The 25,669-nt window shown below is 63.9% G+C and overlaps 1 protein-coding gene across 1 annotated transcript in view; it reads left to right on the top strand.

Moving 5' to 3' along the window:
- The window catches only part of MYO18A (myosin XVIIIA), a 33,379-nt gene that overhangs the window by 2,149 nt on the left and 5,561 nt on the right, over positions 1-25,669 (top strand). The window contains exons 2-39 of the mRNA XM_074160549.1: positions 6,911-6,946; positions 8,204-8,291; positions 8,434-8,543; positions 8,618-8,794; positions 8,914-9,124; positions 9,406-9,548; positions 10,107-10,207; positions 10,297-10,360; positions 10,480-10,624; positions 12,074-12,085; positions 12,618-12,794; positions 12,873-12,963; positions 13,052-13,244; positions 13,538-13,624; positions 14,232-14,373; positions 14,451-14,610; positions 14,693-14,879; positions 14,971-15,208; positions 16,105-16,214; positions 16,311-16,376; positions 16,657-16,785; positions 17,238-17,381; positions 18,432-18,521; positions 18,617-18,736; positions 18,816-18,927; positions 19,063-19,190; positions 19,346-19,500; positions 20,673-20,796; positions 20,875-21,075; positions 21,369-21,479; positions 21,798-21,902; positions 22,014-22,160; positions 22,251-22,364; positions 22,529-22,645; positions 22,748-22,831; positions 23,081-23,218; positions 23,902-24,087; positions 24,170-24,309. Of these exons, the coding sequence (XP_074016650.1) occupies positions 6,911-6,946; positions 8,204-8,291; positions 8,434-8,543; positions 8,618-8,794; positions 8,914-9,124; positions 9,406-9,548; positions 10,107-10,207; positions 10,297-10,360; positions 10,480-10,624; positions 12,074-12,085; positions 12,618-12,794; positions 12,873-12,963; positions 13,052-13,244; positions 13,538-13,624; positions 14,232-14,373; positions 14,451-14,610; positions 14,693-14,879; positions 14,971-15,208; positions 16,105-16,214; positions 16,311-16,376; positions 16,657-16,785; positions 17,238-17,381; positions 18,432-18,521; positions 18,617-18,736; positions 18,816-18,927; positions 19,063-19,190; positions 19,346-19,500; positions 20,673-20,796; positions 20,875-21,075; positions 21,369-21,479; positions 21,798-21,902; positions 22,014-22,160; positions 22,251-22,364; positions 22,529-22,645; positions 22,748-22,831; positions 23,081-23,218; positions 23,902-24,087; positions 24,170-24,309 (4,883 nt within the window). The remainder of the gene's footprint in view (positions 1-6,910; positions 6,947-8,203; positions 8,292-8,433; positions 8,544-8,617; positions 8,795-8,913; positions 9,125-9,405; positions 9,549-10,106; positions 10,208-10,296; positions 10,361-10,479; positions 10,625-12,073; positions 12,086-12,617; positions 12,795-12,872; positions 12,964-13,051; positions 13,245-13,537; positions 13,625-14,231; positions 14,374-14,450; positions 14,611-14,692; positions 14,880-14,970; positions 15,209-16,104; positions 16,215-16,310; positions 16,377-16,656; positions 16,786-17,237; positions 17,382-18,431; positions 18,522-18,616; positions 18,737-18,815; positions 18,928-19,062; positions 19,191-19,345; positions 19,501-20,672; positions 20,797-20,874; positions 21,076-21,368; positions 21,480-21,797; positions 21,903-22,013; positions 22,161-22,250; positions 22,365-22,528; positions 22,646-22,747; positions 22,832-23,080; positions 23,219-23,901; positions 24,088-24,169; positions 24,310-25,669) is intronic.

The following is a 25,669-nucleotide window of genomic DNA, read 5'->3' as shown; positions in this document are numbered from 1 at the left end:
GCCACACGCAGGCATGGGAGCAGGTCCACTTTCAATGCCAGTGTGCGGGGGCCGGCGAGGCGCTTTGTGCCTGCCAAGAGCGCGGTGCTGCGTCTGGGAAAGGGGAAGGGGAGATGCCGGTGCCCTTGGGGCTGCAGGGGAGATGCTGCAGTGTACGGCCTCGTGCCTCCGGGTCCTGGCACGGTTTGATAGCATCAGCTGGAGGAAACCAGCCAGAGGGGTGGCCGTGACCGTGTTTGTGGTATCTTTGGGTGCTGCTACAGCACGGGCACCTCCCGGCACAGGATGCTGTCCTCCTCCCACAGGGTGCAGGGCTGCAGCGGAGGGATGCACCATGGCTTTGCTGGTGCTGGGGAGCCGAGGCTTCGGTGCAGGGTACGGCTAGGGGTCCCTCGCCCATCAGAGCCACGCAAGGTGCCGGCGCACAGGGAGGCCTGGCTCTCCCCCAGGCCCCGCTAAGCTCCCTGGAATGTTTCTGGTCCTAATTTAAATAAAAATGATCCTTTTTGAAACAGGAAATTATAGACATATTTGGGGCTGTTTCTCTGGAAGCCCCTCCCTGGCTGGAGCAGGACGGTGCTGGGCTCCCTCCGTACTGCGGGGGGTTTAACCCCCTCAGCAGGGACCATGCTGAGCTGCCCTTGTCCCCGCAGACCCACGCTGCAGCCAGGCAGGGGCAGCATCCGCCGTGTCTTGGGGGGGCTCCTGGTACTGTGGGGTGCACAGGGTTCTGGCCGGTGGCACGGCGTGGCCAGGCATCAGGGACTGGGTGAAACCACCCTCCCGTGTCCCAGCTTTGCTCCTGACACGGGGTAGCTGGGCTGGCTCAGCTCCGCACTTGTATTTATTTATTTATCGGCGAAATTCCTCTGGCAGGGCCCAGGCGTGCGCCGGCTGGGCAGAAATATTCCAGAAACGCCTCTGACTGCTCCAGTGCTTCAATGGGACCACAGGCATTCGGTGGCTGTGCTGGCAGACCCCGTGTGCCATGCTCACCCGCTGGCCATGGGCAACCTGGTCCCTGGAGGTCGCTGTCCCCATGGTGCGAGGCCACGGTGCCACGCATGGCTGGGTGCTGGCTCTTTGCTGTCCCACCGAGGACTCCATGGGGAGGCGAGGGGACGTGGGGTGGGGGCTGTGGGACTCCCATCATGCTGGAAGTGCTCTCTCCTTTTGTCCAGGCTTCCTCTGGGGGAAGCTCTTGGGTTGGCTATTCTTCTGCCTTCACTATAGGGATGGTGCATCCCTGGTGTTGGGGTCCCTGAGGGACCCTGGGGAGGAGACGTGTCCGTCAAGCTCCTCTGCAGGGTTGGTGCGTCTCCGCTGAAGTTCCCTGTGGAGGAATGAGAGGAATCTGCTGGCCAGGCAAAATCACTGCTGTGGCTCACAGCCACGCTGGGGGTCCCAGTGGAGATGGCCCACGGGAGCCAGGGTCCTCCCTGGTGGGTGGCTCTGTGCCCTGCCTTGGGGATGCTCGGGACCCCCCGGAAAGGCAGGACCATGTTGGATCACATAGGTTTGGCTCACCATGGAGGGGGCTTCAGCAGCTCTGTGTGCTGGGACTGGGCTGATGCCCTCACCAGAGCCTTTTTCCTGCTGTCAGAGGACGTGACTGTGACTTCTTACTAGTAAGCCAGTGGCTGCCACCAGTGCTACGTGAGGACACCCTCCACCACATCATGCCAGCCCTGCCAAGGGTGTTTGCCATGGCCTCTCCCCGGTGCAGTGCCAGCCCCGGGGCAGTGCTGCAAAACCTGGCGTTAACTTGGGCCAGGAGGGACGTGTCCTGGTGCTGGCGTCCCCGGCACGGGGATTTCCAGCCCACCGTCGGCACAGCCCTCCCGGTCAAGCTGGGATCTCCCGCTCCCTCCAGGAGTGCTTTTTGTCTCAGGGCACATCTGCGTCCCTGAGGTCAGGCAGGGACCTGCTCAGGCACCATCTGGGGACCCCGCCATGCCTGGGCGGTCACCGCTTCTCCTCCACGCCGCTGGCGCGCCTGGCTCCCTGCCACCGGCCTCCTCCCGGCAGCCCCCGCGCGGGGAGGCCCCCAGCCCCTCACCCGCCACCCCGCTCCCATTGTTTCCAGGGAGACCTTGGACCTCCGGAGACAGCTTTACCACGGGCTGCCACGCTGTGCCGGGGGGGCTGCTGGGCTGGCAGACTTCTGTGGTACTTGCCCTCGCCTCGGGGCGGGGGGGCTGTCTGTCCTGGGAGTGTTTTGGGGGGGCTGTTGTGTTCGTGGGGAAGCAAAGGGATGAGGAAGCGGTGTTGGGGATGCACCGCCCCGCATGATGCCGGACACCCCGTGGTGGGACCCTGGGGTGCAGGACCATGCAACCCCATCCCTCATGTCACAGGACCCTCCTTGGCTCCCCCCAGCCCTGCAGCTGTGCTCCACTCGGGGGTGTCTTTCCCCGTTCCCCCCTGGGGCGGGCGGTGGACGGAGGCCAGGCAGTTCCCCCCGCGGCGCCGGGCTGCCGCCAGCCCACATCACTTCCTCCGGCGGCGGCAGCGGTGGTGGTGGCAAGGCCCCACTGCCCGTGTGTCCCCCCCAGCGCTCCCCTCCGGCTGCTGCGCGCGCCAGCGAGGCCCTCGCATTCCTTGGCTATTTTTAGGGTGGCCCTATCAGCCCAGCTGTCCCTGCGCCGTCGGCTGCCGCCCCGCGCGCCTCTCCCACCGCGCTGCGCCGCGCTCGCCCCGGCAGAAACCCCGCTCCCGGCTCGCCCCGACCCTGCGGTAAGGTGGGGACTCCCAGCGTGACCGGCATGGCACGGGGGAACACGAGGGGGGCACGTGGGGGCCAGTCCTGGCATTGGGTTCGGGGGCTGTGAGGCTGCACCCACCTCTGGGGTGTTTTGGTGGCGGGGGGCTGTATACTGCAGCTCCCTGGGGACCCTGACACCGGTGCTCTCTGGGGACCTTTGGGGCACTACCAGGCTGCGTGGAGGTGGGAGCACCGTGGGCAGAGGGTCTGGGGGCTCTGACCCCAAGTTTGTCTTGGGACCCCCGTGCCCAGCCCATGCGGTGGGTTGTGGCGTTTCACACTATGGTGACAGGGGGGGACAGGGGACCCCTCTGGGACAGGGCGACATGCCCCCGGACAGGCAGGTTGGTTTGGTGGCCGGGTGCTCCTTCGTGGCATGCCTGGCCCTGGGAGGGGGAGTTCTCCCTGACCACCCCGGGTGCGACCCCCCTGGGTTTTGGAGCGCAGCTTCAGCCGGGGCAGTGGGTCCTGCCGGGGCTGCCCAGCCACTGGCACAGGGTCAGGCTCAGAATAAACCCTGGCTGTCAGGGTGAGCAGGGCGCCCGGGGCAGAAAATATCCCTTCCCTCACCCTGGCATTTGCTTACTGCATTGAGCTGGCCCGCCCAGGGGGGAAACTGGGACTGGGGCACAGTCCTGCAGGCTGACTAAAGGGGCTTTTTTTGCACAGTGAGTTTTGTTGGGTCTCAGCCTGGCCACCTGCCTGTCCCCAGAGCCCTTCCTATAGGCCCTGCCTGTTTGTAAGCTGAGCAGGGCTGGGGGGGATGGGGTCAGACCCCCATTCTCGAGGGTCCTGGGCTCCCAGGGTTAGTGGGGAAGGGCACGTGCTCGTACACCGTGCCGTGGTTCATTGTCCCGCATGCTGGCCCCGGCCCATCTCACCTCTCCCTCTCTCCCCAGCCAGGGCTGCGGCTCCATGAGACATTGCCATGGCGTTTTCATCCCGGTTTGCGTTCTGGGAGCAAAAGGGAAGTCTCTCGCATATTTGCCTGCACCCCACATTCGGGTCACGCTGCTGCATGCTGGCAACCAGCTCCCCCAGTTTGCCCAGCGTCATGTTTGGAGCAGCACCCCCAGCCTCTTGCTGCGCTGCCGTGCTGGGGGCTGCGCTGAGCAAACGGGGAGCTGCTCTGTGCCCCACTGGAGCACGGCTGCGGTCACCAACGCAGCCACGCATGTGATTACTAACACCATCACTAACGTGTGCTTTGCGAGTGGCTGGTGTAGCCCCTAACATGGTGTGAGCCACCTCAGTGCCACCATCCCGCCCTGAGGACTTGCAGGAACTGTGCAATGGCGAGTTGGGGAGTGTTACCTGTGAGGTACACGACGTGCTGCCGCCGTGGTGCCATGGCCGAGCCCTGGAACTCAGAGGCACGGCCCTGGGCAGGGGATGGTTTGGCTGCCCACCCCCCCAGAGACCCCTGGTTGCCCTGCTTGGCCGGGAGCTGGCACGTCCCACGCTGCGGCTGCTACAAAGATTAGCTGGTGACACTTAAAACGTGCTGTGACACCCGGCAGGGTGACGTGCAGAAAGGCAGAGCCCCCGTGGGGAACAGTGATGGGCTCTATGTACCAGCTTGCTCACCAGCTGCATGCGAGGAGGGGGCCTGGGCCAGGCGGGCAGAGCTCTTTCTTCTCCCACCTTTGGGGTTTGCTATAACTGGGGTGCATCACTGCGCTTCCCCCCACTTTTTTGGCTGCCCAGAGGGACACATTTCCCTGGGGCTGTAAACTGTAGCTATTTCATGGAGCAGCCTCTTGCCCTCCTGGCATGGAGTGATGGTCCTGGTGGCTTTTCCCACTCCCTGTGGCTTTTCCGGCAGCGAGGCCCTGCGGTGGGTTGAAACACGCTCCTCTTGTTTGTCTGACCCTCAGGTCAAGGACGAGGACAAATCCTTAGCTGTGAAAAGACCCGGGAAGGAGGATGGGGCTGTAAGTGTCGCAGGGCATGGGTAGGATGGAGCTGCGTCGGGGATGGGGCTCGCCCTTGGGAACAGACCCCGTCCCAGGGCTTGGGGACATCACAGAGGGTTGTGGGCTCAGCATCCTCCCCAGCCTCGGTCCCTGGGGAGCTCAAGGGCAGCGTATGGAAGGTGGTGGGTGTTTTTGGGCCACCTCGTGGTTACAGTGCTGGCTTCCACACTGCCCACCGATGCTGTTGGTGGAGGAAATCTTGGGGCTTGCCCTGTGCATTGCAGAGAGGCTGCTGGTGCCCTGAGCACTGAGTTTTGCCCCATACTGGCAGCCCCAGGGTCGATGGGTCCCTGGGGGTGGGGCTGGGGAGTTCATCGTCACTCCCCTGGGGTCCTGTGGGGGGCTGTAGGTTGGCTGGGGAAGGGGACTGGATGCTCTGTGCCTTGGTGCTGGGGTTTGGCCAGGAGCTGTGCTCCTGCAACAGAGCACGAAGCCCCAGGCATCACCACGTCCCAAGCAGAGGGTGCTTGCAGTGGCAGGCGCTGCACTGCCAGACCTGCACTCACACCCGTGTCATTGTGGCTGCAGTCAGAGAGCCTGAAGGATGCGGCATCTGCACCCCCGAATCCTGAGCCCCCAACTCCTGAGCCCCCGAAGAGCCCTGAGCCACCCCCTGGGCAAGGGAAGAGCGCGGAGCCGGTGATGAACGGGGCGGCTGTGAATGGGCTGGAGGGTCCAGCCACCGAGGTGCAGGGGGACGATGGCCAGGGGCTGTCCCGCCGCAGGGTGGTCCGGGTGGTGCGCAAGGTGGTCCGCAAAGTCCTGCCAGGGGAGGATGCCGGCAGCACCAAGGAGCCAGGGCGAGACGCCAAGTCTCCTGAGCCAGTGCCGCCCCCCAGGAAGGAGGAGACAGGTCGTCCCGCTGTCCCAGCTCCCCCGGCCCCACCGCCTCCCCCCACCATGGCGGCAGCACCCACCAAGCCAGAGCCCAAGGATGAGATCTCAGCAGGGCTCAAAACCCTCATGGCGAAGGGCAAAACTAAAGAGCACCGGCCGCGGCTCCGGCCAGGGGACAAGCGGGAGGAGAAGTCCCCCGAGCCAGCTGGGGGGGACGCGAAGCCGTCCCTGTCCCCAGTCGCTGAAGCCAAGCTGGAGCCACTGGTGCAGCCTTCGGGAGGGAAACCGGAGCCGACAAAGGCATCCGCTCCAAAACCCACCGCCCTGGAGAGGCACAAGGTACCAGTGTGTGCACAGTGAGGGATGCTTTAACACAGAGTTGGGGTTGTGCCAACCCGGCGCGGCATGGTGTGAGCTCACCCGCATGGTTTGCAGTGGTTTTGGGGTGTGCAGTGCTGGATGGGGGTCACTTTTCGGGATAGTTGTATGTGCTGCGGCCACCCCATCACTCTGCCCCTTATCTCCTCCCCGGCTCGTGTGGAGAAGAAGCTGCAGCCCGGTGAGAAGCGGCCGACCCCCGTGAAAACTGCCCCGGCACCCGCCCAGCAGGTGTGTGGGAGTGGGGACCCGGGTCCCTGGGCAGTACGGGGAACCCATCGGTACCCCGGCTGTGCCAGCCTCAGTGCTCGCAGGTCTGTGCCAGCCTTTGCCCTGGTACCTGCCCTGAGTGCCAAAGGGCTGCAGGGCTGGGAAAGGCTCTGCGATAGCCCCTCTGCCGCCTGCGAGTGTAGGGCTGGTGGGGGCTGTGGTGCTGGCGGGGGCTGCGGGGCAGCTGACCTGGTGCTAATGATGCTCTGCCTCCAGGCTGCCCCCGGCCCCGTGTCCCAGCTGAGCCCGTCGGAGGAGGCACAGCGCCGGCTGGAGAGGATCTTCACCGCTTCTGTAATTCCAGGGGTGTTGGCCCTCATGTGCCACCCACTCGGGGAGGGGGACGTATGGGCAGTGTGTGGCTGCCCTGGCCGTGTGCTCTGCACGGGGTGATTGTACCCCTGTGCCTGGCCACCAGCCTCATGGTCCCTCTCTGGGTTGGCACTGGCAGGAGGGGATGGGTGACTGGAGCTGCTGGTGGGTTTGGGGTCGCTGCCCAGATCAGCGATGCCCAGCAGCCTCCGCTGCAGCCCGGGCACGGCTGCCCATGGCTGGGGGATGCCCCGGCGATTCCGTGGGGGTTGTGGCTGTGTTGGGCCCCCGTGGCGCGTCGTGGTGCTGCTGCTGCTCTCTGCCTCTCACCCCCTCTCTTCTCCTTTCTCTCCTCCTTCCTTGCTGCTGTTAGCTGGACCCCGCCGCCTCTGCCTCGGCACCCAGCCAGGTACTGTACCCCCATCCTCAGGAGCCCTCTGCCTCCGCCAGCGACCCCCCGCCATCCATCTGGGCTGGTGTCTGCGCCCGTGCCTCGTGCTGGAGCGTAAGGCTTTACCTGACCCGCACCGCTCTGTGGGCTGCCACGTTCCCCACGGGGCCGGAGGGTGCCGGGGTGGCCGGGGCTAAGTGCCTGTTCCCAGTGGGGCTGTGCCAGCGGGGCGTCCCGGGAGGGTGCTCTCTGTGGAGGTGGCACAGCTGGGGCGGGCAGGGGTGCGGAGCAGGACGGAAAGGGGCAGAGCACCCAGCAGAGGCAGAACGCATGGCTCGTGCCAGAGCAGCCGTGGTGTGCAGTGCTGGCCAGGCTTGCAGCAGGTCAGCACAGTGGCCTCCAACCCTGGGGGCTTTGGCAGCGGGGGCTTTGGCAGTGGGACCTCATGGCTGATGTCCTTCTGGGCTCTGTGCGTCTCCAGCACTATGATGGACATGCCACTCCACTGGCCACAGTGGTGGCCCTCACAAGGAGCGCCCACGGGGTTTGGCAGAGTGGCACTTTGCCCTCGCTCGCTTCCCCCTGCCACTTTCTGTGCAGTCTGCGGGGCAGAGATTAACTCTTCTCGCCTTCACGCCCCATCTCTCGACCTTGCCAGGGTCAAGTGGACGATGCCCCGGCAGCCCCCTTTGGCCCCGTCCCTGCTGCAGCTCAGGTTTGGCTTTGGGGCTCACCTTGCTCCTGGATGACAGGGATATCCCCGCTTGCTGGTTGTCCCAGCCCAGCATTTCCCATGCCGTGGTACTCTGCTATCACTGTGCCATGTCCTGTGTCCCTCCGTTATGCCCCTGCAGCGTGTCCTGTGTCCTGGCAGCATGTCCTATGTCCCCACAGCATGCCCAGTGTCCCCGAATCCTGGCACGTGGCTGGCATGGATGCCCATTCTCTGGGCTGTGGTTTGGGAGCTCAGCCCCTCCAGGCTTGTCCAAGGTGGCCATGATGAATGTGCTTGTGGGCCACTGTGGCTTCATGTCTGCCCTGAGCTGTGGCAAGGGCCCTGGTGGTCTCTGCAGCCCTGAGCCCACAGGGATCCCTGGGGGCAGCGGGCAAGCTGGGGGCACATGCCGGGAGGGCTTGGGGCTTGCGGAGAGTAGCCATGGCTGTCCGGCATGTGGCCCTGTGGCCAGGCAGCCCTGCTCCCTCCAGCCCCAGGGATATGGGGAGGGGATGGGGAGGCAGGTGACTGTGACCACTCCATGTCCCACTGTCCCGCAGGCCAAGACAGAGGAGCAGATAGCAGCTGAGGAGGCCTGGTATGAAACCGAGAAGGTGTGGCTGGTGCATAGGGATGGGTTCTCCTTGGGTGAGTCGGGGGTCAGCCTGGCACTGCTGGGACACAGGGTGCCCTGTCACCCCGATGGCAGAGCAAGCCCCCCATGGCCTGGCCATGGTGTCCCCAGGGGGCTGCTGGCATGGTCCCACTGAGCGCTCTGTGCTCCTCACAGGCAGCCAACTGCGGCTGGAGGAGGGCAGCCCCCTGCCTGAGGGCAAGGTGAAGGTGAAGCTGGACCATGATGGAACTGTTCTGGAGGTGGAGGAGGACGATGTGGAGAAGGTAGGGCCGCAGGGTGGGGGACGGCGGGGCAGACCCCTGTTCCCCGCCTGATGCCCCCTCCTCCTTGCTGCCAGGCAAACCCCCCCTCCTGTGACCGTGCAGAGGACCTCGCCAGCCTCCTCTACCTCAATGAGTCCAGTGTGCTGCACACACTGCGGCAGCGCTACGGCGGCAACCTCCTGCACACTTACGCCGGCCCCACCATGGTCATCATCAACCCACTGAGCTCCCCCTCCATGTACTCTGAGAAGGTGACCCTCCTGCTGGTGGGGATGGGAGGGGACCAGTGGCTGGGAGCCATGCCACCACGCAGAAGGAGCTGGTGAAGGTGGTAGGGTGCTGACCCTCGCCCGCTTCCCCCTCTGTCCAGGTCATGCACATGTTCAAAGGGTGCCGCAGGGAGGACACGTCCCCGCACATCTACGCGGTGGCCCAGGCTGCCTACCGCAGCATGCTGATGAACCGCCAGGACCAGGCCATCGTTCTGCTGGGTGCCAGCGGCAGCGGTAAAACCACCAACTGCCAGCACCTCGTCCAGTACCTCGCCACCATCGCTGGCAGCACCGGAAAGGTCTTCTCCGGTGAGTTCCCGGCGGAGTGTAGGGTCCCCGTGCCGCCTGCGCACGTGCCTTGCTTTGCGGTCACAGCCCCCCGCAGCCTCCGTCACCCAGCGGTGGCCGGACACACGCCACAGGGCACGCATTCACCTTGTCACGCCGGTCTCTTTACCGTGCTCTTGAGGGCTGCCGCAGTGCAGAGCACGGCACAGGAGCAGCAGCAGCGCTTGCCCGGCCAGCGGTGCCGGCTCCGGCCGCCCGCCGCACAGCCCCTGCACCCCACCCCCCCGCTTCTCTTCCCGCAGCGGAGAAGTGGCAGGCTCTCTACACCATCCTGGAGGCTTTTGGCAATAGCAGCACCGGCATGAACAGCAACGCCACCCGCTTCTCCCAGATCATCTCTCTGGACTTCGACCAGGCTGGGCAGGTGGCATCCGCCTCCGTACAGGTGAGGTGGCCGGGATGGCCCCCCTTGGCATGGGAGCCAGTCCATCCTTACCGGGGTGGCCCCCACCCAGCACAAGAGCTGGTCCATCCTCACTGGGGCTTTTCTTCCTGGCTGCACGCTAGCCCGTGAGCTCTGCCGCAGAACCCCGCCGGCTGCCCGGCCGTGCTCGCCCTGCTTAGCAGTCAGGCATCTCACTCTCATCTTTGTTCACACCCAGATGTGCACAGATCAGATTGACTCCCCATCCTTGCCTGAATTAGCCCCAAAATCAGGGTGTTTTTCTCCCAGATGCCACCCTGGTGTGATAACAGCAGAGCCTATAAAATTCAAGAGGGCTGCTTCATGCCCCTGGAGTAGCAGACACCCCAGGAGAGGAGATGCTCACGGATTGCTTGGATGATGTTTGCATTCATATGATGCCCTGTGGTGGGTGGGAAACCCTCATGTCTCCTTGAGGGCCCTGGGCTGGCAGCAAGAATGAGACTGGGTTGGGCTGGGGGGGTCTTGGTGGGAGTGGGGCCCTTGGGGATGGTTCCCAGCCCTCCCAACCTCCGCCAGACGCTGCTGCTGGAGAAGCTACGTGTCGCCAAGCGCCCGGCCAATGAGGCCACCTTCAACATCTTCTACTACCTGCTGGCCTGCTCTGACAGCGCCCTGCGGTGAGCTGGGGGGTGAGGGCATGGCTCCTGGCCTGGGGGGCTCTCCGGGGTCTCCCATACGGGGTCAATCTTGGTGTTTATCCCCACAGGACTGAGCTTCACTTCAACCACCTGGCAGAGAACAACGTCTTTGGCATTGCACCTCTCTCCAAGGTCACTGCTATGGGGCTGGGGAGGGGGTTGTGGGGTGGGATGGGGTTCCCTGGCCAATTCAGGCGCAGGGGGAGGTAGAGCCGGGCTCCCACACTGATGGCTCCCGTTGCTCTCTGCAGCCGGAGGAAAAGCAGAAGGCAACCCAGCAGTTCAACAAACTCCAGGCTGCCATGAAGGTCATGGGCATCTCCGGCGATGAGCAGAAAGCCTTCTGGCTCATCCTGGGGGCCATTTATCATCTGGGGGCCGCTGGGGCCACAAAAGGTAACGAGCTGCTCAGGGCTGGGAGGCATTAATGAGCCGAGGCTCAGGGCTGATGGCTGCATGGGGTCCCAGAGTGATTGCAGGCACCTTGGCACCTTGCAAATGGCCCCTCTGCTGTGGCCAAACCCTGGGGGGGTGTTTGGGGCTGTGTCAGCTGAGGGACAGTGCCCTGCCACCCTCGGTGCTCTGGGACACCAGGCTTTACCCCCTTGATTGGGGTGGTCCTACTGGCTGATGGGAGTCGAATGCCCCCAGACCCTGGGCTGGCCCCTGCCAACTTGGGGGACTGGAGTCCTGGGGCTGAGGGAGTCGAGGGGTGCGTGTGTCCCCCGTCCCCAGAGTAACACCTCTCCCCCCATCTTCCCCGCAGAGCCACTGGCAGACGGAGCCGGTAATCGGAGCCACGGGGGGCTCTGCTCTGGGTGGTGCCACGTGGTGCTGGTTGGGGCTGAAATGGGGGCTTGGGATGCTGCTGGTGTGCCAGGACCAACCTTGACCCCCAGCTGGGTCCTGGCAGCCCCAAATTTGCCTGCTGCCCATCAGGACCTCCCCACCCGGTCCTCTTGGCACCGTTGGTGGCGTGGGGCAGGGCTGCCCTGGCACCCAGAGCTCACCGTCGGCCACAGGGCTTGCTCTGATAGGCACCAGCTTCACTCTCCATCCCTGGGGGTGGCTTTGTGGGGCTGCTTTTCTCCCCCTGGGGCTTTTACCCCATGGTGCTGCACGCTGGTGAGAGGGCCTGGGCACAGCACACCCAAAATGGGCACCTGGTGCTGGCGGCTGCATCCAGGGAGTTTGCAGTCCTGGGGGAAAAGATGAGTTTGGGATGAGGAGGAAGAAGACCAGAGGGGTCTTGGGGGCGCAGCGGGGTGCAGTGCTGGTCCACGGGGTGCTTCGAGGCACTAGAGGGCAGCAGGGCCCCACTGCAGCCACCGCAGCAGGATGCTCCGGCAGCTCGGGAGCCTCTTCATGGGGACCTGCTGGGGGGGCACCCCAGATCCTGCTCAGGGGGAGCAACCCCACATCTTGCTCAGGGTGAGCAGCTAAGCCCCAGCTCTGTGCTGCTCCTGGAGCATCTCACGGGCACTGGGGATGCTCAGAGCCAGCTCAACCATACCACCCCCCATCTCCTTGTCCCCTGGACACTTGTACCAGGCTGGATCCGACAGTGGCTCCCCATGCTCCAGAGCCGAGCTGAGCTGCTCCCCACCAGTGCCCACGGTGCAACTGGGTCTCGCAGGGGAAAGGCCCCCATGCTGGGTCGCAACATCTCACTGTGGCATTGCCTGGGGGGAGACCATGCTTGGCATGTGCGTGGCGTGGCGGGGCATGTGCGTGGCGTGTTTTGGCAGGAGGGCGTCCCCGTGCCGCGTGTCCGCGCTGTCGCGTGCCGTTGTTTCTAACCCCTGTCTCTGTTCGCATGGTGCATGCTGCCCTTTTGCAATGCAGACGCCGACGAAGGTAAAGTCCTGTTCTCCGCACAAGTCTCTGGCTTCCCCCTCCCACGTGCCACTGCCTTCCCGCTGTCATGTTCCCTGCGTGTCACCATTAACCCGCTCCCACCTCCCCTTCCCTTCTCTGGCATCCATGTGCTTGTGTCCGGCAGCCGCGGTCTGTCCTGCCGTGTCGCGGCATGGCTGCTCGGTGCATGTGGCCGAGCAGGGACATGTCCCTGTGCTGTGGTGGCTCAGAGCCCCACACTGTCACAGGCCCCAGGGGTCCCCAGGCCACAGTGGCAAGGGGTGATCCCCGCTCCCTGTCCCATGGCATGATTCCAGGCTCAGCCTTGCAGAGGCACGAAGCCGTTCACCCCGTCTCCTCTAATCAGACCCCAAAACACACTTCCTGGCCCTCCGGTGCCAGCCATGTGCTCCCACTGTGCATCCCCAACTTACTCTGGGGGACCCTGAGACCATCCCAGGTCTGGCTGGAAATGCCCCCCATTTAGGGGGACGCCCTGGCCGGCGCTGAGCCCCCTTTCTCCACCCTCCAGCTGGGAGGAAGCAGTTTGCACGGCATGAGTGGGCTCAGAAAGCCGCCTACCTGCTGGGCTGCAGCCTGGAGGAGCTCTCTTCCTCCATCTTCAAGCACCAGCCCAAGGGCACCCTGCAGCGATCCACCTCCTTCCGGCAGGGCCCCGACGAGCCCCCCCTGGGCGATGGCGGCACAGGTAGGGTGAGGGACAGTGGGGACAATGGGTGGCCCCGGGGGACAACGGGCTGGGAACGCTCAGGGTTGCCTTGGCCAGGTCCCAAGCTGACGGCGCTGGAGTGCCTGGAGGGCATGGCGGCCGGCTTGTACTCCGAGCTCTTCACCCTCCTCATCTCCCTACTCAACAGGTACGTGCTGGAGGACCGGTGGGGGATCGGGGTGGGGAGGGAACCGGCAGCACCTGCTCACCCGGCTGTGTCCCTTTGTCCCCCACAGGGCGCTGAAGTCAAGCCAGCACTCGGTGTGCTCGGTGACGGTGGTAGACACCCCCGGGGCGCAAAACCCCGAGCTGGCGGGGCAGAGCCGGGGGGCCACCTTCGAGGAGCTCTGCCACAACTATGCCCAGGAGCGCCTGCAGCTCCTCTTCCACCAGCGCACTTTCGCCCGTGAGCTGGAGCGCTACAAGGAGGTACCGGGGACACCCAGGGCTGCCGTCACCTCGTCCCCTCCTGCCCTCCCTTCCCTTCTCTGAGCGAGCATCCCCCACGATGTCCCCCCAATTTCTTACCCTACAGTCGTTCTGGACTGGGTCCAACTGAAGCAGCTCTGACACGATGCTCGGAGCAGCAGGGTTTTCCCCAGGGAAAGCCCTGTCTTCTGCTCAGACCCCATTGAAACCAACACCCTGACCGGCTGTCGGTCCCTGTCACTGCTCCCTCGCTGAGCAGCCACTAACCGTGCTTCTGTCCCCCCCCTCACCAGGAGAACATAGAGCTTGCCCTGGCTGATGCCGAGCCCGGCTCTTCTGACTCAGTAGCCGCTGTAGACCAGTCCTCGCACCAGGCACTGGTAAGCACCCACTGCGCTTCCTCATGGCCTCATCACAGCAGTTGGTAGTGTGAAGCAGCAGCCGGGCAGCTTTCCTGGCCCTTTGGAGGTAGTTAATTAGGGGAGGGAGGGGGGCTGTCCTGCGTGCTTGGCCATGAGACCGCTACTGTGAGCGTGTGTGCAGCCCGCATCCCTGGTGCATCCCCCGGTATGGTGTCCCCCCACCACCCTGGGAGCTGCCCATGCCACAGGCAGGAGGGTGAGGAGCCTTTCAGTGATCCCCAGGGTGCTCTGGACCCCAGGGTTCTCCAGTCCCTGCTGGGGGAGGCTGCAGAGACCAAGGGGGGCTGTAGTACCAGCCCTGTGCTGGGTTTTATCACACGGGTTCCTGAGCACAGTGTTTTCCACCCCAGTGAGCGTCTCGCTGCCTACAATATCACATACTGATTCTTTCCTTGCTGGGTCTCCATTAAGCAGGGGCCCTCTTGCATGGTGCCACTTTGCCTTGCTGCTGGCGGCGGCCGAGTTTGCATGCTCCATGGGTGGCCCGGGTCCCCTCTGTCCTCTCATCCATGTCCCAGGGGACACTGGTGTGCTGGGATGGGTGCAAGCGCAGTGTCGCCCACAGGTCCGGTCGCTGGCCCGCACGGATGAGGCACGGGGGCTGCTGTGGCTGCTGGAGGAGGAGGCACTGCAGCCGGGTGGCAACGAGGACAGCTTGCTGGAGCGGCTCTTCTCCTACTACGGCCCTCAGGAAGGGGGCAAGAAAGGTCAGGGGGGGGTCCTGGCACTGTGTGTGTTGGAAAAGTGCCAGTCCGGTGCCCATCAGTGCTGTGTCTCCCCGCAGGGCACAACCCTCTGCTCCCCAGTGACAAGCCCCGGCACTTCCTCCTGGGTCACAGCTCAGGGACAAACTGGGTGGAGTACGATGCCACGGGCTGGCTCAACCACGTCAAGCACAACCCAGCATCCCAAAATGCCTCTGTTCTGCTGCAAGAGTCGCAGAAGTGAGTGGGGTCCCAGGGGAGAGGGGGTACAGTAGCGGGGAGAGGTGATTTTGGGATGTGATGTCCCCTCTGTGCCCTGCAGGAAGGTCATCAGCAGCCTGTTTGCCGGCCGTGGTGGGTCGGCGCTGGTGCTGTCGGGCTCAGTGGCGGGGCTGGAGGGGGGCTCCCAGCTGGCCCTGCGCCGGGCCACCAGCATGCGCAAGACCTTCACAACCGGCGTGGCTGCCGTCAAGAAGAAGTCCCTCTGCATTCAGATCAAGCTGCAAGTGGTGAGTGAGGGGGTACCAAGGTGGGGTCCCGAGGTCTGGCTGGGGGACACTGCTGTGTGTCACCTCTCACTCTGCTCTCCCGGCCCCACAGGACGCCCTCATCGACAGCATCAAGAAGTCCAAGCTCCACTTCGTGCATTGCTTCCTGCCCAAGGCGGCGGGGGGTGGCGGGGACCCCCGGGCTCTGCCGTGCCGGCGGGTGAGCGGCAGTGACCTGGAGCTGCCGGCGGAGCACTGCGAGGCTGGGCTCATGCAGCTGGACGTGCCCCTCCTGCGTGCCCAGCTCCGCGGCTCCCGATTGCTCGATGCCCTCCGCATGTACCGCCAAGGTGAGCAATGCCCCCGGCAACCCCAGCACCCAGGGAGGGGGAATGCCAGGGCTGCGGTGTGTGTCCCACTGCGTGGATGGATGTCGTGGAGGGCCCCCGCTGTGTCTCCTCCCTGAGGAGTCAGAGCCTTCCAGGGAATCCCTTCGGCATGTGCTCTTGCTCCGAGCCCAGGGGCTGCCAGCCGTCCCCCCAGGGCGGTCCTGTCCCCGTCCCCCCTCCCCTGCGGGGCTGTTATCTGCACTGGGGACAGGCATGGCCTTAATTGGGTGTCTCTGCTGGTGCCGCTGGCTCCTGGCAGCTCTCCCGCTGGCAGCCGGCCCCTGTCCCGCTGGGGCGAGGGACTCCGTGTCGTGCTGAGCAAAGCATTTATCAATACACACGGCCGAGGTTTTATTGCCTGGAGGCCGGACCTTTCCTGCCGCGATCGGAAATCGATGCCGCTCGCACACCTCCCGGATCGATGGCCGCGGCCAGCCGGCTGTGCCGGGGTCAGCGTCCCCGTCAATACCGCGTCGTTAATTAAGATGTGGAGGCTCAGCGCTATGAGCCTGATGCAGAAGTTGGCTGCGGCTCAGAGCGGAGCCGGAGCGGGGCCTGTTTGCTTGCACAAGTGACACACGTGTCCCTGTGCTCCCTCCGAGGCGGGATCTGGCCGCTTTCTCCCCAGATCCCAGCCAAAATTGCTGGAGGACACAGCCAAGGAAAACCTCCCGGGGAGGGTCGGGACACTCTGGCTGTGCCTGGCCTCATGGGGAGCTTGTGCCGCATGTGGTAACCCCATCAGCTCTCCCAAAAGATGGGCCTCAGGGAGTCAGGGCACGCGGGGCTGTCCCTGGCTATCCCCGGGTTGTCCCAGCTGCCCTCCCACCCCCACTCTCCCTTCCCCTCTGCCCCAGGGTACCCCGACCACATGGTGTTTGCCGAGTTCAGGCGGCGCTTTGACGTCCTGGCCCCGCACCTGACCAAGAAGCACGGGCGCAACTACATCGTGGTGGATGAGAAGCGGGTACGTGTCCTGCACTGGGGCTGGTGCTGTGGTCTGAGGGTCCCCTGCACCCCGGGCTTCTCCCAGCCCAGCCCTGATGCCCTTCCATCCCCGCAGGCGGTGGAGGAGCTCCTGGAGTCACTGGACCTGGAGAAGAGCAGCTACCACATGGGCTTGAGCCGGGTATGATGCCGGATGCTGGCTGTGGGTGCCGGTGGCGGCACGGGGCAGGGGTGGGCGGCACGGCTCGGCACAGCGTGGCGGGGCAGCACAAGGGCAGCACTGTTCGCTCCCACCTACGGCATTCCTCGTGCTTGGGGAATAAAGCCCCACAGTGGTACAGGACCAGTGGCTGCAGAGGGGACAGCCACATCCCCGCCGGCTGGTGCGGAGGGAGGGTGGCACGGCGTGGCCGGAGGGATGCCGGCACCCATCGGCATCTCATCCCGCTCCCCTCCCGCAGGTGTTTTTCCGGGCCGGGTCGCTGGCCAGGCTGGAGGAGCAGCGGGACGCACAGACCAGCAGGAACATCACCCTCTTCCAGGCGGCGTGCAGGGGCTTCCTGGCACGGCAGCAGTTCAAGAAGAGGAAGGTTCGTCCCAGCGGCTCTCCCCTCCCCGCTCCGCCGCACAATTTCGCCTAAAATGGGCAGCGCAGCCTTTCTGCCGCCGCCTGGGCCAGCACCTCCTCCTCCCGCCTCCCCCCGCGCCCGCCCAGCTGTGGGGGGCCGAGGGAACCGGGGGGACCAAGGGGGATCCGGCAGGGAGGGTGCTGGGCATCGCCGCAGTGAGATGAAGCGACATATCAGCTCCTATTTTTATTATTAAAGAGGGCGTAAAATAGGCATCTCGGCAGCACCTCTGCCTTCTGCAAGATTAGTGTTTGGAGGGGTTGGAGAGAATCAAACAGCAGATAAACTGGGAGCAATTAGCCCAAATGCTAATGAAAGGGAGCATGCCAGGGTGCCAACAGGGGTGCTGAGTGCCCGTCTGCCCAGCTTTGCCCCACCGACGGCACCCCGTGTTGACACCATACCCTGTGCAGATCCAGGATTTGGCCATCCGGTGCGTGCAGAAGAACATCAAGAAGAACAAGGGGGTGAAGGGCTGGCCCTGGTGGAAGCTCTTCACCACCGTGCGGCCCCTCATCGAGGTGCAGCTCACCGAGGACCAGATCCGTGGCAAAGACGTGAGTATCTCTGTACCGGGGGGACGCCAGATGGGGCAGGGTGGGCTCAGGGGAGCACTGGTCCTGGGCAGGACCCCACAGTGGAGTGGGATGCAGGATCCTGTGGCGAGGTGGGATGCAGGAGCCCACAGCAGGGTGGGGTGCAGGATCCTGTGGCGGGGTGGGATGCAGGGTCCTGTGGCGAGGTGGGATGCAGGAGCCCACAGCAGGGTGGGGTGCAGGATCCCACGGTGGGTTGGGACACAGGACCCTGTGGTAGGGTGGGATTCAGGAGCCCACGATGGGGGGAGATGCAGGATCGTGTCTGCCCCGCACCCCGTCAGTGCCAGGCTCCAGTTGCTCCCTAATTTGCGAATCAGCATGTCATTAGCATCCTGAGAGCTAGCTGTTGCATGAGCCCAATTACAAGGCGTGGAGAATGGAAATGAAACCGTGTGCCGAGAGGCATATGCGGGGGCTCCGCGCCATGCTGGCAACCAGACACTCGTGCCCCCGCCGAGCCCGCCCGGCACGGAGCTGCTGCCTGGCTCAGCTTTCACCCCGACCCGCTGAGAACAGGCGCCTGGGGTGGGGGCACTGAGGCCCCCTCCTGCCCCCCCCCCAGCTTGTACTGGGACCAGAGGAGGGGAGAGAAAGATGTACTTGAAGCTGGAAGCTGAGCACGTCTCCCCAGTGCTGGCTGGTTGTCCCCAGACATGCCAGTGTGCCCCCTCCCTCCCCACTGGGCTGGGTACACCCAAACCCTTTGGGGAGCTGCCGATGGGGGGGGGGGGGGTTTGCTCCCACCCCCTCTCCCAAGGGGTGCAGGGACCCCTCTCCGGCTTTGTTGGGGCTGCCTGGTGTTTTGACACCATTTATGGGGTTGGAGTCGGCATGACGGCGGAGTGGAATGGGGAAAGTCCCTGCCCAGCTCTCGCCCTGGGGAGACCCCACCCTGCCCACCAAGCGCTGGGAGGGTCTGGGGGGGGGATGCGGAGACCTGCCAGGCTCCTGCCTGCCAACCTCTTCCCCTTGCGCCTGCCCCCTCCCTCACCGCCCGCTCTGTTGCAGGAAGAGATCCAGCAGCTGAAGAGCAAACTCGAGAAGGTGGAGAAGGAACGTAACGAGCTCCGGCTCAACAGCGACCGCCTGGAGAGCAGGGTAGGTCCTTGCCGGCACCGGGAGGGGGTGCGGTGCCGTGCTGGCCCGCTCCAAGGCCTGCCCCAGCCCACAGTCCCGTCCCCCTCCCTCCCCAGATTACGGAGCTGACATCGGAGCTGACGGACGAGCGAAACACCGGCGAGTCAGCCTCCCAGCTGCTGGACGCTGAGACGGCCGAGAGACTGCGGGCTGAGAAGGAGATGAAGGACCTGCAGGTACATGCCCCTCTTCCTGGCCTCACGGTGTCTCCTGACCCCCACCCCCAGCACTCACCACAGCCGTGTCCCCTCCCAGGCCAAGTACGATGCTCTGAAGAAGCAGATGGAGTCGATGGAGATGGAGGTGATGGAGGCTCGGCTCATCCGGGCGGCCGAGCTCAACGGGGAGCTCGATGATGATGATTCAGGTACTATCCTGCCTCCAGCGCTCACCACCAGCGCACCCTGGGTGCCCTCTGGTCACAGAACCGTACCCCTCCCCTCTCCAGGGTGGCCCTGTACCACCCCTCACAGCCCCTTGGTGACCCCGTTTCCCCGCACAGGTGGCGAATGGCGGCTGAAATACGAGCGGGCAGTGCGGGAGATTGACTTCACCAAGAAACGGCTGCAGCAGGAGCTGGAGGACAAGCTGGAAGTGGAGCAGCAGGGCAAGAGGCAGCTGGAGCGGAGGGTGAGTGGGAGGCTCTGGGGACCCCTCAGTCCCCCCAGCGTGGGGATGGGGAGTCGCTGCCTGCTTGGAACTACACATGGGGAGCACGTGGCCGGGGCAACAGGGATGTGGTGGCTTCCCGGAGTCCTCACCACCCTGCCTGCTCCTGCCCGCAGCTGACGGACCTGCAGGCAGACAGCGAGGAGAGCCAGCGGGCACTGCAGCAGCTGAAAAAGAAGTGCCAGCGCCTGGCCGCGGAGCTGCAGGACACCAAGCTGCACCTCGAGGGCCAGCAAGGACGCAACCACGACCTGGAGAAGAAGCAGCGGAGGTGGGGACTGCAGGGTGGTGGTGGGGACGCGGAGGGGACGGCGTCCTCGCCGCATGGCGAGCAGCTTGCAAAGTGGCATTACCATTTTAGCAAGGATTTGGGCACTTCACCAGCTCCCACTTGGCTGAGGTGTCTCCAGAGGGATGGGGCCGCCTGGGTCGGATATGTTCATTGGAGGGGGGACCCTGATGCCCTTTTGAGCATCCCGGGGCTGAGTGATCGCCCCATGTGGAGCTGTGCCCTGTGGTGGAGGCTGCTCGTGCCCCGCGGCTCTGCTCGGTGCTCTCTCTCATCCCGTCCCCTCTCCCAGCCCCAAAGTTTGCTAACGTTATTAAGCAGCAGGGACGCTTTCATCTCATTATGGTAATGATCACACACACAAATACAGCGAGAGAATCCAATCTAATTAATTTCAATTTCCGTGGATTGGAGTCTGTGCTAATGCAGCTGTTTATTACCCAACGCGAGGAAAAATGGGGATTAGCAGCCGAGGTGTTTAAACGCAGGTCACAAACTCAAGCGCAGGGTTGTTTTCCAAACCCCAAAGGCAGCAATTTCAGAGCAAACCTGGCTGATCCCATCCCGGGGGCATTGGGAGAGGCTGCCCCAGCGCTGCTTGGCTCCAGGCTGTGCAGAGTCCCACCGGGGGCTCGTGTACCCGCCGGGGCTGGGACTGGTGCCATCTCGTGTGGGACCATGGCACCAGGCTGCGGCTGGAAGAGCCGAGCTTCTGCAAGAGCCTGTCTATGCTGGAGCTCCCTCCATGTCCTGCAGCCCCTCCATGTCCTGCTTGGAGGGTGCCGTGTCCCCCAGCTGCCTCCGTGTAGCCAAGTCCCCACTGTTACCGGCCATGGTACCCACCGGCATGTGCCATCCCCATGGGGTGACTCAAGGGGCTGCTGGGGTCCACGCTGCGGGCTCTGTGCTCTCCATTAGCTGCTGAGTGAAGGCATCAGAAGGAGTTACTCCAAGTGGCTCCGCACCACCGTGCTGGCAATTAAAAGCTCATCAACAGCGTGTTTTGAACGAGCACCTGGCGGGACGTCGCCCTTCCCAGTGCCTGCTGCTGTGGGATGGGGATGCCCGGCGCAGTGCTGGTGGCACAGGGCTGGGGACCCGTCCCTGGTGCCCGTCACGGGGTGCTGAGCACCCGCCCCGTTCTCCCCGTGCAGGTTCGACAGCGAGCTCTCGCAGGCGCACGAGGAGGCACAGCGGGAGAGGCTACAGCGGGAGAAGCTGAGCCGCGAGAAGGACGTGCTGGTGGCCGAGGTCTTTGGCCTCAAGCAGCTGCTGGAGGTGAGTGGCCCCTGGTCCTCTCCCCAGTCCCCCTACCAGCGGGTGCCCTGGGCTCATGGTGACCCCCTCTCTCGGCAGGATAAGGACTTGGACATCGCAGGGCTGACACAGAAGGCAGAGGCGCTGGAGGCCGAGCTGCAGGACCTCTCCTCCCAGGAGTCGAAGGACGAGGCCTCCCTGGCCAAGATGAAGAAGCAGCTGAGGGACCTGGAGGCGAAGGTCAAAGACCAGGAGGAGGAACTGGATGAGCAGGCTGGGACCATCCAGATGCTGGAGCAGGTACGGCGGGGAGGGGCGAGGTTTCTGGGTGGGGTGGTTTCATGCAGGGCTGTTATTACCTGGGCTGGGCTTGCCCGGGAAGAGGAGGCGGTCGCCCTCAGCCCGGCGTTGGGCCAGGCATCGCGGCTGCCGACACGGCTCCTGGCCCTCTTGCCATGGCCCGGCAGGTCACTGTGGGGCGGGCAGCCTGGCCGGCCTCGGACCGGGGGGCTTTCTGGGTGAGTGGCTCAGGGAGTGGCATGGAGGGTGTCCCCATGTCCCCTTTGCTCTGACCACGTCGCCCCCATTTGCAGGCCAAGCTGCGGCTGGAGATGGAGATGGAACGGCTGAGGCAGACCCACGCCAAGGAGGTAGAGAGCCGTGATGAGGAGGTGGAGGAGATTCGGCAGTCGTGCCAGAAGAAGGTAGGGCTCAGCAGCGGCCCCTCTGCCCTTGGGGGGACAGGATGTGTCCCCGTGCCCCAGCCGAGTGCCAGGAGCTGCTAGCCGGGCACCATCACGCAGCGCCCGGCTCCCACGCGGCCACGGCCCGGCTCCACTGGCCCAGCAGGTCCGACCGGTCCCTCTGCCGCTTGGGCCAGCACATGCCAGGCTTTGCACCTCTGGTTGCGCAAACACCTGGCCGGTGGGGTCACCCGGCATCCCCAATATGTGGGGACACCTGAGGAGGGGGATCTTGGCCCCTTCCTGCCACCCTGACCAGCTGCCTGGGCTGTCCCTCAGCTGAAGCAGATGGAGGTGCAACTGGAGGAGGAGTACGAGGACAAGCAGAAGGTGCTGAGAGAGAAACGGGAACTGGAGAGCAAGTTATCTGCTGTCAGTGAGCAGGTACGGCGCAGGGCAGCTGAGCACATGCCTCACTTTGGGGACCCTGAGGTGGCCGTGGTGGGGTGGGTGCCCCGCTGACATGGTGTCCTGGCACGGTCCTCCCTGCCACAGGCCAACCAGCGGGACTTTGAGACGGAAAAGCGCCTGCGCCGTGACCTGAAGAGGACGAAGGCACTTCTGGCCGATGCGCAGATCATGCTGGACCACCTGAAGAACAACGCGCCCAGCAAGAGGGAGATCACCCAGCTCAAGAACCAGGTGTGCATCCAGACCCTCCCAAAACAGCAGCCCTTGAGGGACATGGGGTGGCCCTGTCCCCTGGCCAGGCGCTGAGCTGTGTCCCCGCAGCTGGAGGAGTCAGAGTTCACCTGCGCGGCCGCCGTCAAGGCCCGCAAGTCGATGGAGGTGGAGATTGAAGACCTCCACCTGCAGATCGATGACCTTGCCAAGGCCAAGGCAGCGGTGAGTGTTTTTTGGGATGTGATGCACCATGATGGGGCCATGCTCCACCTGCAGCCATGTGCGTGGTGTGTGCTGGCAGGGTGACCCCACGCCGTTCGGGGTGGGTTTTGGGGGGGTGCCCCATCTCCTGGGGTGCAGCAGGAGACACAGGCGGGTCCCTGCAGCTGGAGGAGCAGCTGAGCCGGCTGCAGCGGGAGAAGAATGAAGTGCAGAGTCGGCTGGAGGAGGACCAGGAGGACATGAATGAGCTGATGAAGAAGCACAAGGCGGCTGTGGCCCAGGTGAGGGGGGAGCGGCAGCCATGGCACCCCCAGCCTCTCATAACACCCCTCTCAGAGCCCGTGCAGCGGGATCCCTGCTGATGGCCCTGCTGTGTCCCACAGGCGTCCCGGGACCTGGCACAGATGAATGACCTCCAGGCGCAGCTGGAGGAAGTCAGCAAGGAGAAACAGGAGCTGCAGGAGAAGGTGAGGAGCACTGACATTGGGCATGGACATGCGCCGTGGATGAAGCCAGGGGAACAGGGGGGCACCCAGAGACCCATTGTCCACACTGTGGGGAGGCCCCCTGCTCTCTGGGATGTGCAGAGCTGTCCCATGGGAAGCTCTCCGTTGGGATGGGAGCAGCGTGGCTGGCGGCTCCATTCCAGGGCAGCATGGCAGGGGACCAGGGAGGTTGTGGTCAAGGCTGAAGCTGTTCTCCCCTGGCCCCCGCAGCTCCAAGGCCTGCAGAGTCAGCTGGAGTTCCTGGAGCAATCCATGGTGGACAAGTCGCTGGTGAGCCGGCAAGAGGCCAAGATCCGTGAGCTGGAGACCAGGCTGGAGTTCGAGCGGACACAAGTCAAGCGCCTGGAGGTAGGCTCTGGGCGATCCCTCTGCTCCAGCTGGGACCGGGCTGCAGCGGGACCATGATGCAAAGCTGTCCAGGGGGTCTGCCGAGCACATCCCCAATATCCCTAACCCAGGACCCCCCACGCTGCAGCCCTCCGCTGCCGTCAGCCCGGCCCCGGCCCCGCAGGGAACGCTCCCTGCAAGCGCCGATAACAGTAATCCACCACCCAGCCCGGCAAAGTGCTGCTATTTCCCTGCATTGACTTAGGGAAATTATAGACTCTCCCGGCCCCGCTAAACGCAGCCTGCTTTATATTCTGCCTCTGCAGCTCTGCTGGGGGAGCGGAGCAGCTTAGCTCTCCTCTTAATATCTTCCTAGCTGTTATTTCCCTTCCCCGCTCTCTCTGCCGGGGCCATAAATATGCAGTGGCTGGCTCAGCGGCTGGGGGAGAATGGGAGCTATTTTTTCCCTACGTTACACGCTGTAATTACTTCACACACAGTTAAATCTATTTTTCCAATTCGGCAAAGCCTCCGCGGGTTGTTCTGCCCCTTTCCTGGCCCTGGGCGATGGGTTCTCCTCCATCTCCTTGTGTAAATTCATGGGGATGGGATCCGTCCTCGCATGAGCCCTTGGTCGGTGTTGCTGCAGGGTGGGGGGGTCTATAGGGGGGATCTGGGGTGACGCCGCACCCGCCGCTCCACAGAGCCTGGCCACGCGGCTGAAGGAGAACATGGAGAAGCTGACGGAGGAACGGGATCAGCGCGCGGCCGCCGAGAACCGGGAGAAGGAGCAGAACAAGCGGCTGCAGCGGCAGCTCCGTGATGTCAAGGAGGAGATGGGCGAGCTGGCCAAGAAGGAGGCAGAGGCCAGCCGCAAGAAGCACGAGCTGGTGAGGCACCCACGATGGGACCGGACAGGGGGACAAGAGGGTTTCTGTGGGGTACCCCACTCACCCTGCTCCCTCCCCGCAGGAGATGGACCTGGAGAGCCTGGAAGCTGCCAACCAGAGCCTGCAGTCGGACCTGAAGCTGGCCTTCAAGCGCATCGGGGACCTGCAGGCGGCCATCGAGGATGAGATGGAGAGTGATAGCAATGAGGACCTCATCAACAGGTGAGAGTGTCTGGGCCTGGCTCCTGTGCAAGGCACGTCACTGGGGCTCACTGCTTCTCCTTGAAATGCCACGGGGACCCCTCGGCTCTGCCTGGCCCCGGCAGGATGCCGCCTGTCCATCCGTCCATCCATGCATCGTGCACCCGTGCATCTGTCCATGCACCTGTGCATCCGTCCATCAATGCATTATGCACCCATGCACACGTGCATCAGTCCGTGCATCTGTGCATCCCTCCCTGCACCCACAGCCACCGTGCAGCTTCACCCGCTTGTGGAGGTGCCTGAAAGGCAGCCAGGGCCGTGCCGGCTGCTTGGAAACAGCCCAGGAATCCCAGGAGTCAGGGCAGCACAGGCTGGCAGGAGCTCTGCCATCCAGCCCGACCCAGGACGCTGGGATCCAGCTGGGTGCAGCCCATGCCAGGGGTGCAGGACAGCCCCATCTCCCTCCCCTCTAGCCCTTCCCCACCATTTTATTTGCCCCCCATTTGTTCAGTTTTTTTTTTTCTTTTTCCTTTCATTTGATTTCCTTTCTGTTGTGTTTCTCCCCATCCCGACCCTCCCCCCCAACCCCTCTCAGTTTGCAGGACATGGTGGCAAAGTATCAGAAAAGAAAGAGTAAACTGTGAGGACCTCCTCTTTCCTTTCCCCCCCTCCCCTAACCCCCACCTCACCCCCGCGGGCCGGGGACCCGCATGCCACTGGCCCACCTCCGCATGCCCTAACAGCACTCACGGCACTGCACGGCACGGCACATAACCGCATCCCACGCATGGGGGACAGGGGATGAGCCCCCGGGCCAGGGCAGGGCGGGGGGTGATACTCCACCGCGGCTAATGATGAGCCTATCGGCGTGGATGTACCGGAGCCCCGCTGCCACGCACAATTAATATCCCTCATCATGGTCGCTCCCTCGTGACCTGGGTCCTGCTTAACTAATGGCACGCTCGCCCGGACATAAATTGCGTTTGACATGGAGTTTAATTCCGCCGGTTATAAAACCTCAACTGCCCCTGGAGTTTGTTTACGGGGCTCGTCGGTTGTGGGGTTTTTTTTCTGTTGTCATTCTGTGTTTTTTGTTGTTTTTTTTTCTTTTTTTTTTTTTTGTTTCCAAGCCGAGCATTGCCTGGATGTATTGCAGGGGAGGGAGACGCACGTGATGGAGTGCGGCTTGTTGCTTTGAATTTAACGAGGAGGATTCATATTCAGGGTCTATCCCAGCCCGTCCCCCGAGCTGTCTGCCACCGTCCCCAGGCAGGGAATAAGCCCAAAGCCGGGCAGATAAAACGGCCGTTTAAGATCATACAATATATCCCTTTCCCGGCAGTGGCTCAGTGGGAGCCCTCGTCTCTCGCTGGCCGGC

This window comes from Numenius arquata, chromosome 18, assembly GCF_964106895.1.
Source record: "Numenius arquata chromosome 18, bNumArq3.hap1.1, whole genome shotgun sequence".
NCBI lineage: Eukaryota > Metazoa > Chordata > Aves > Charadriiformes > Scolopacidae > Numenius > Numenius arquata.
The sequence above is the reverse complement of the archived record's forward strand: the minus strand, read 5'-3'. Positions and strand labels throughout refer to the sequence as shown.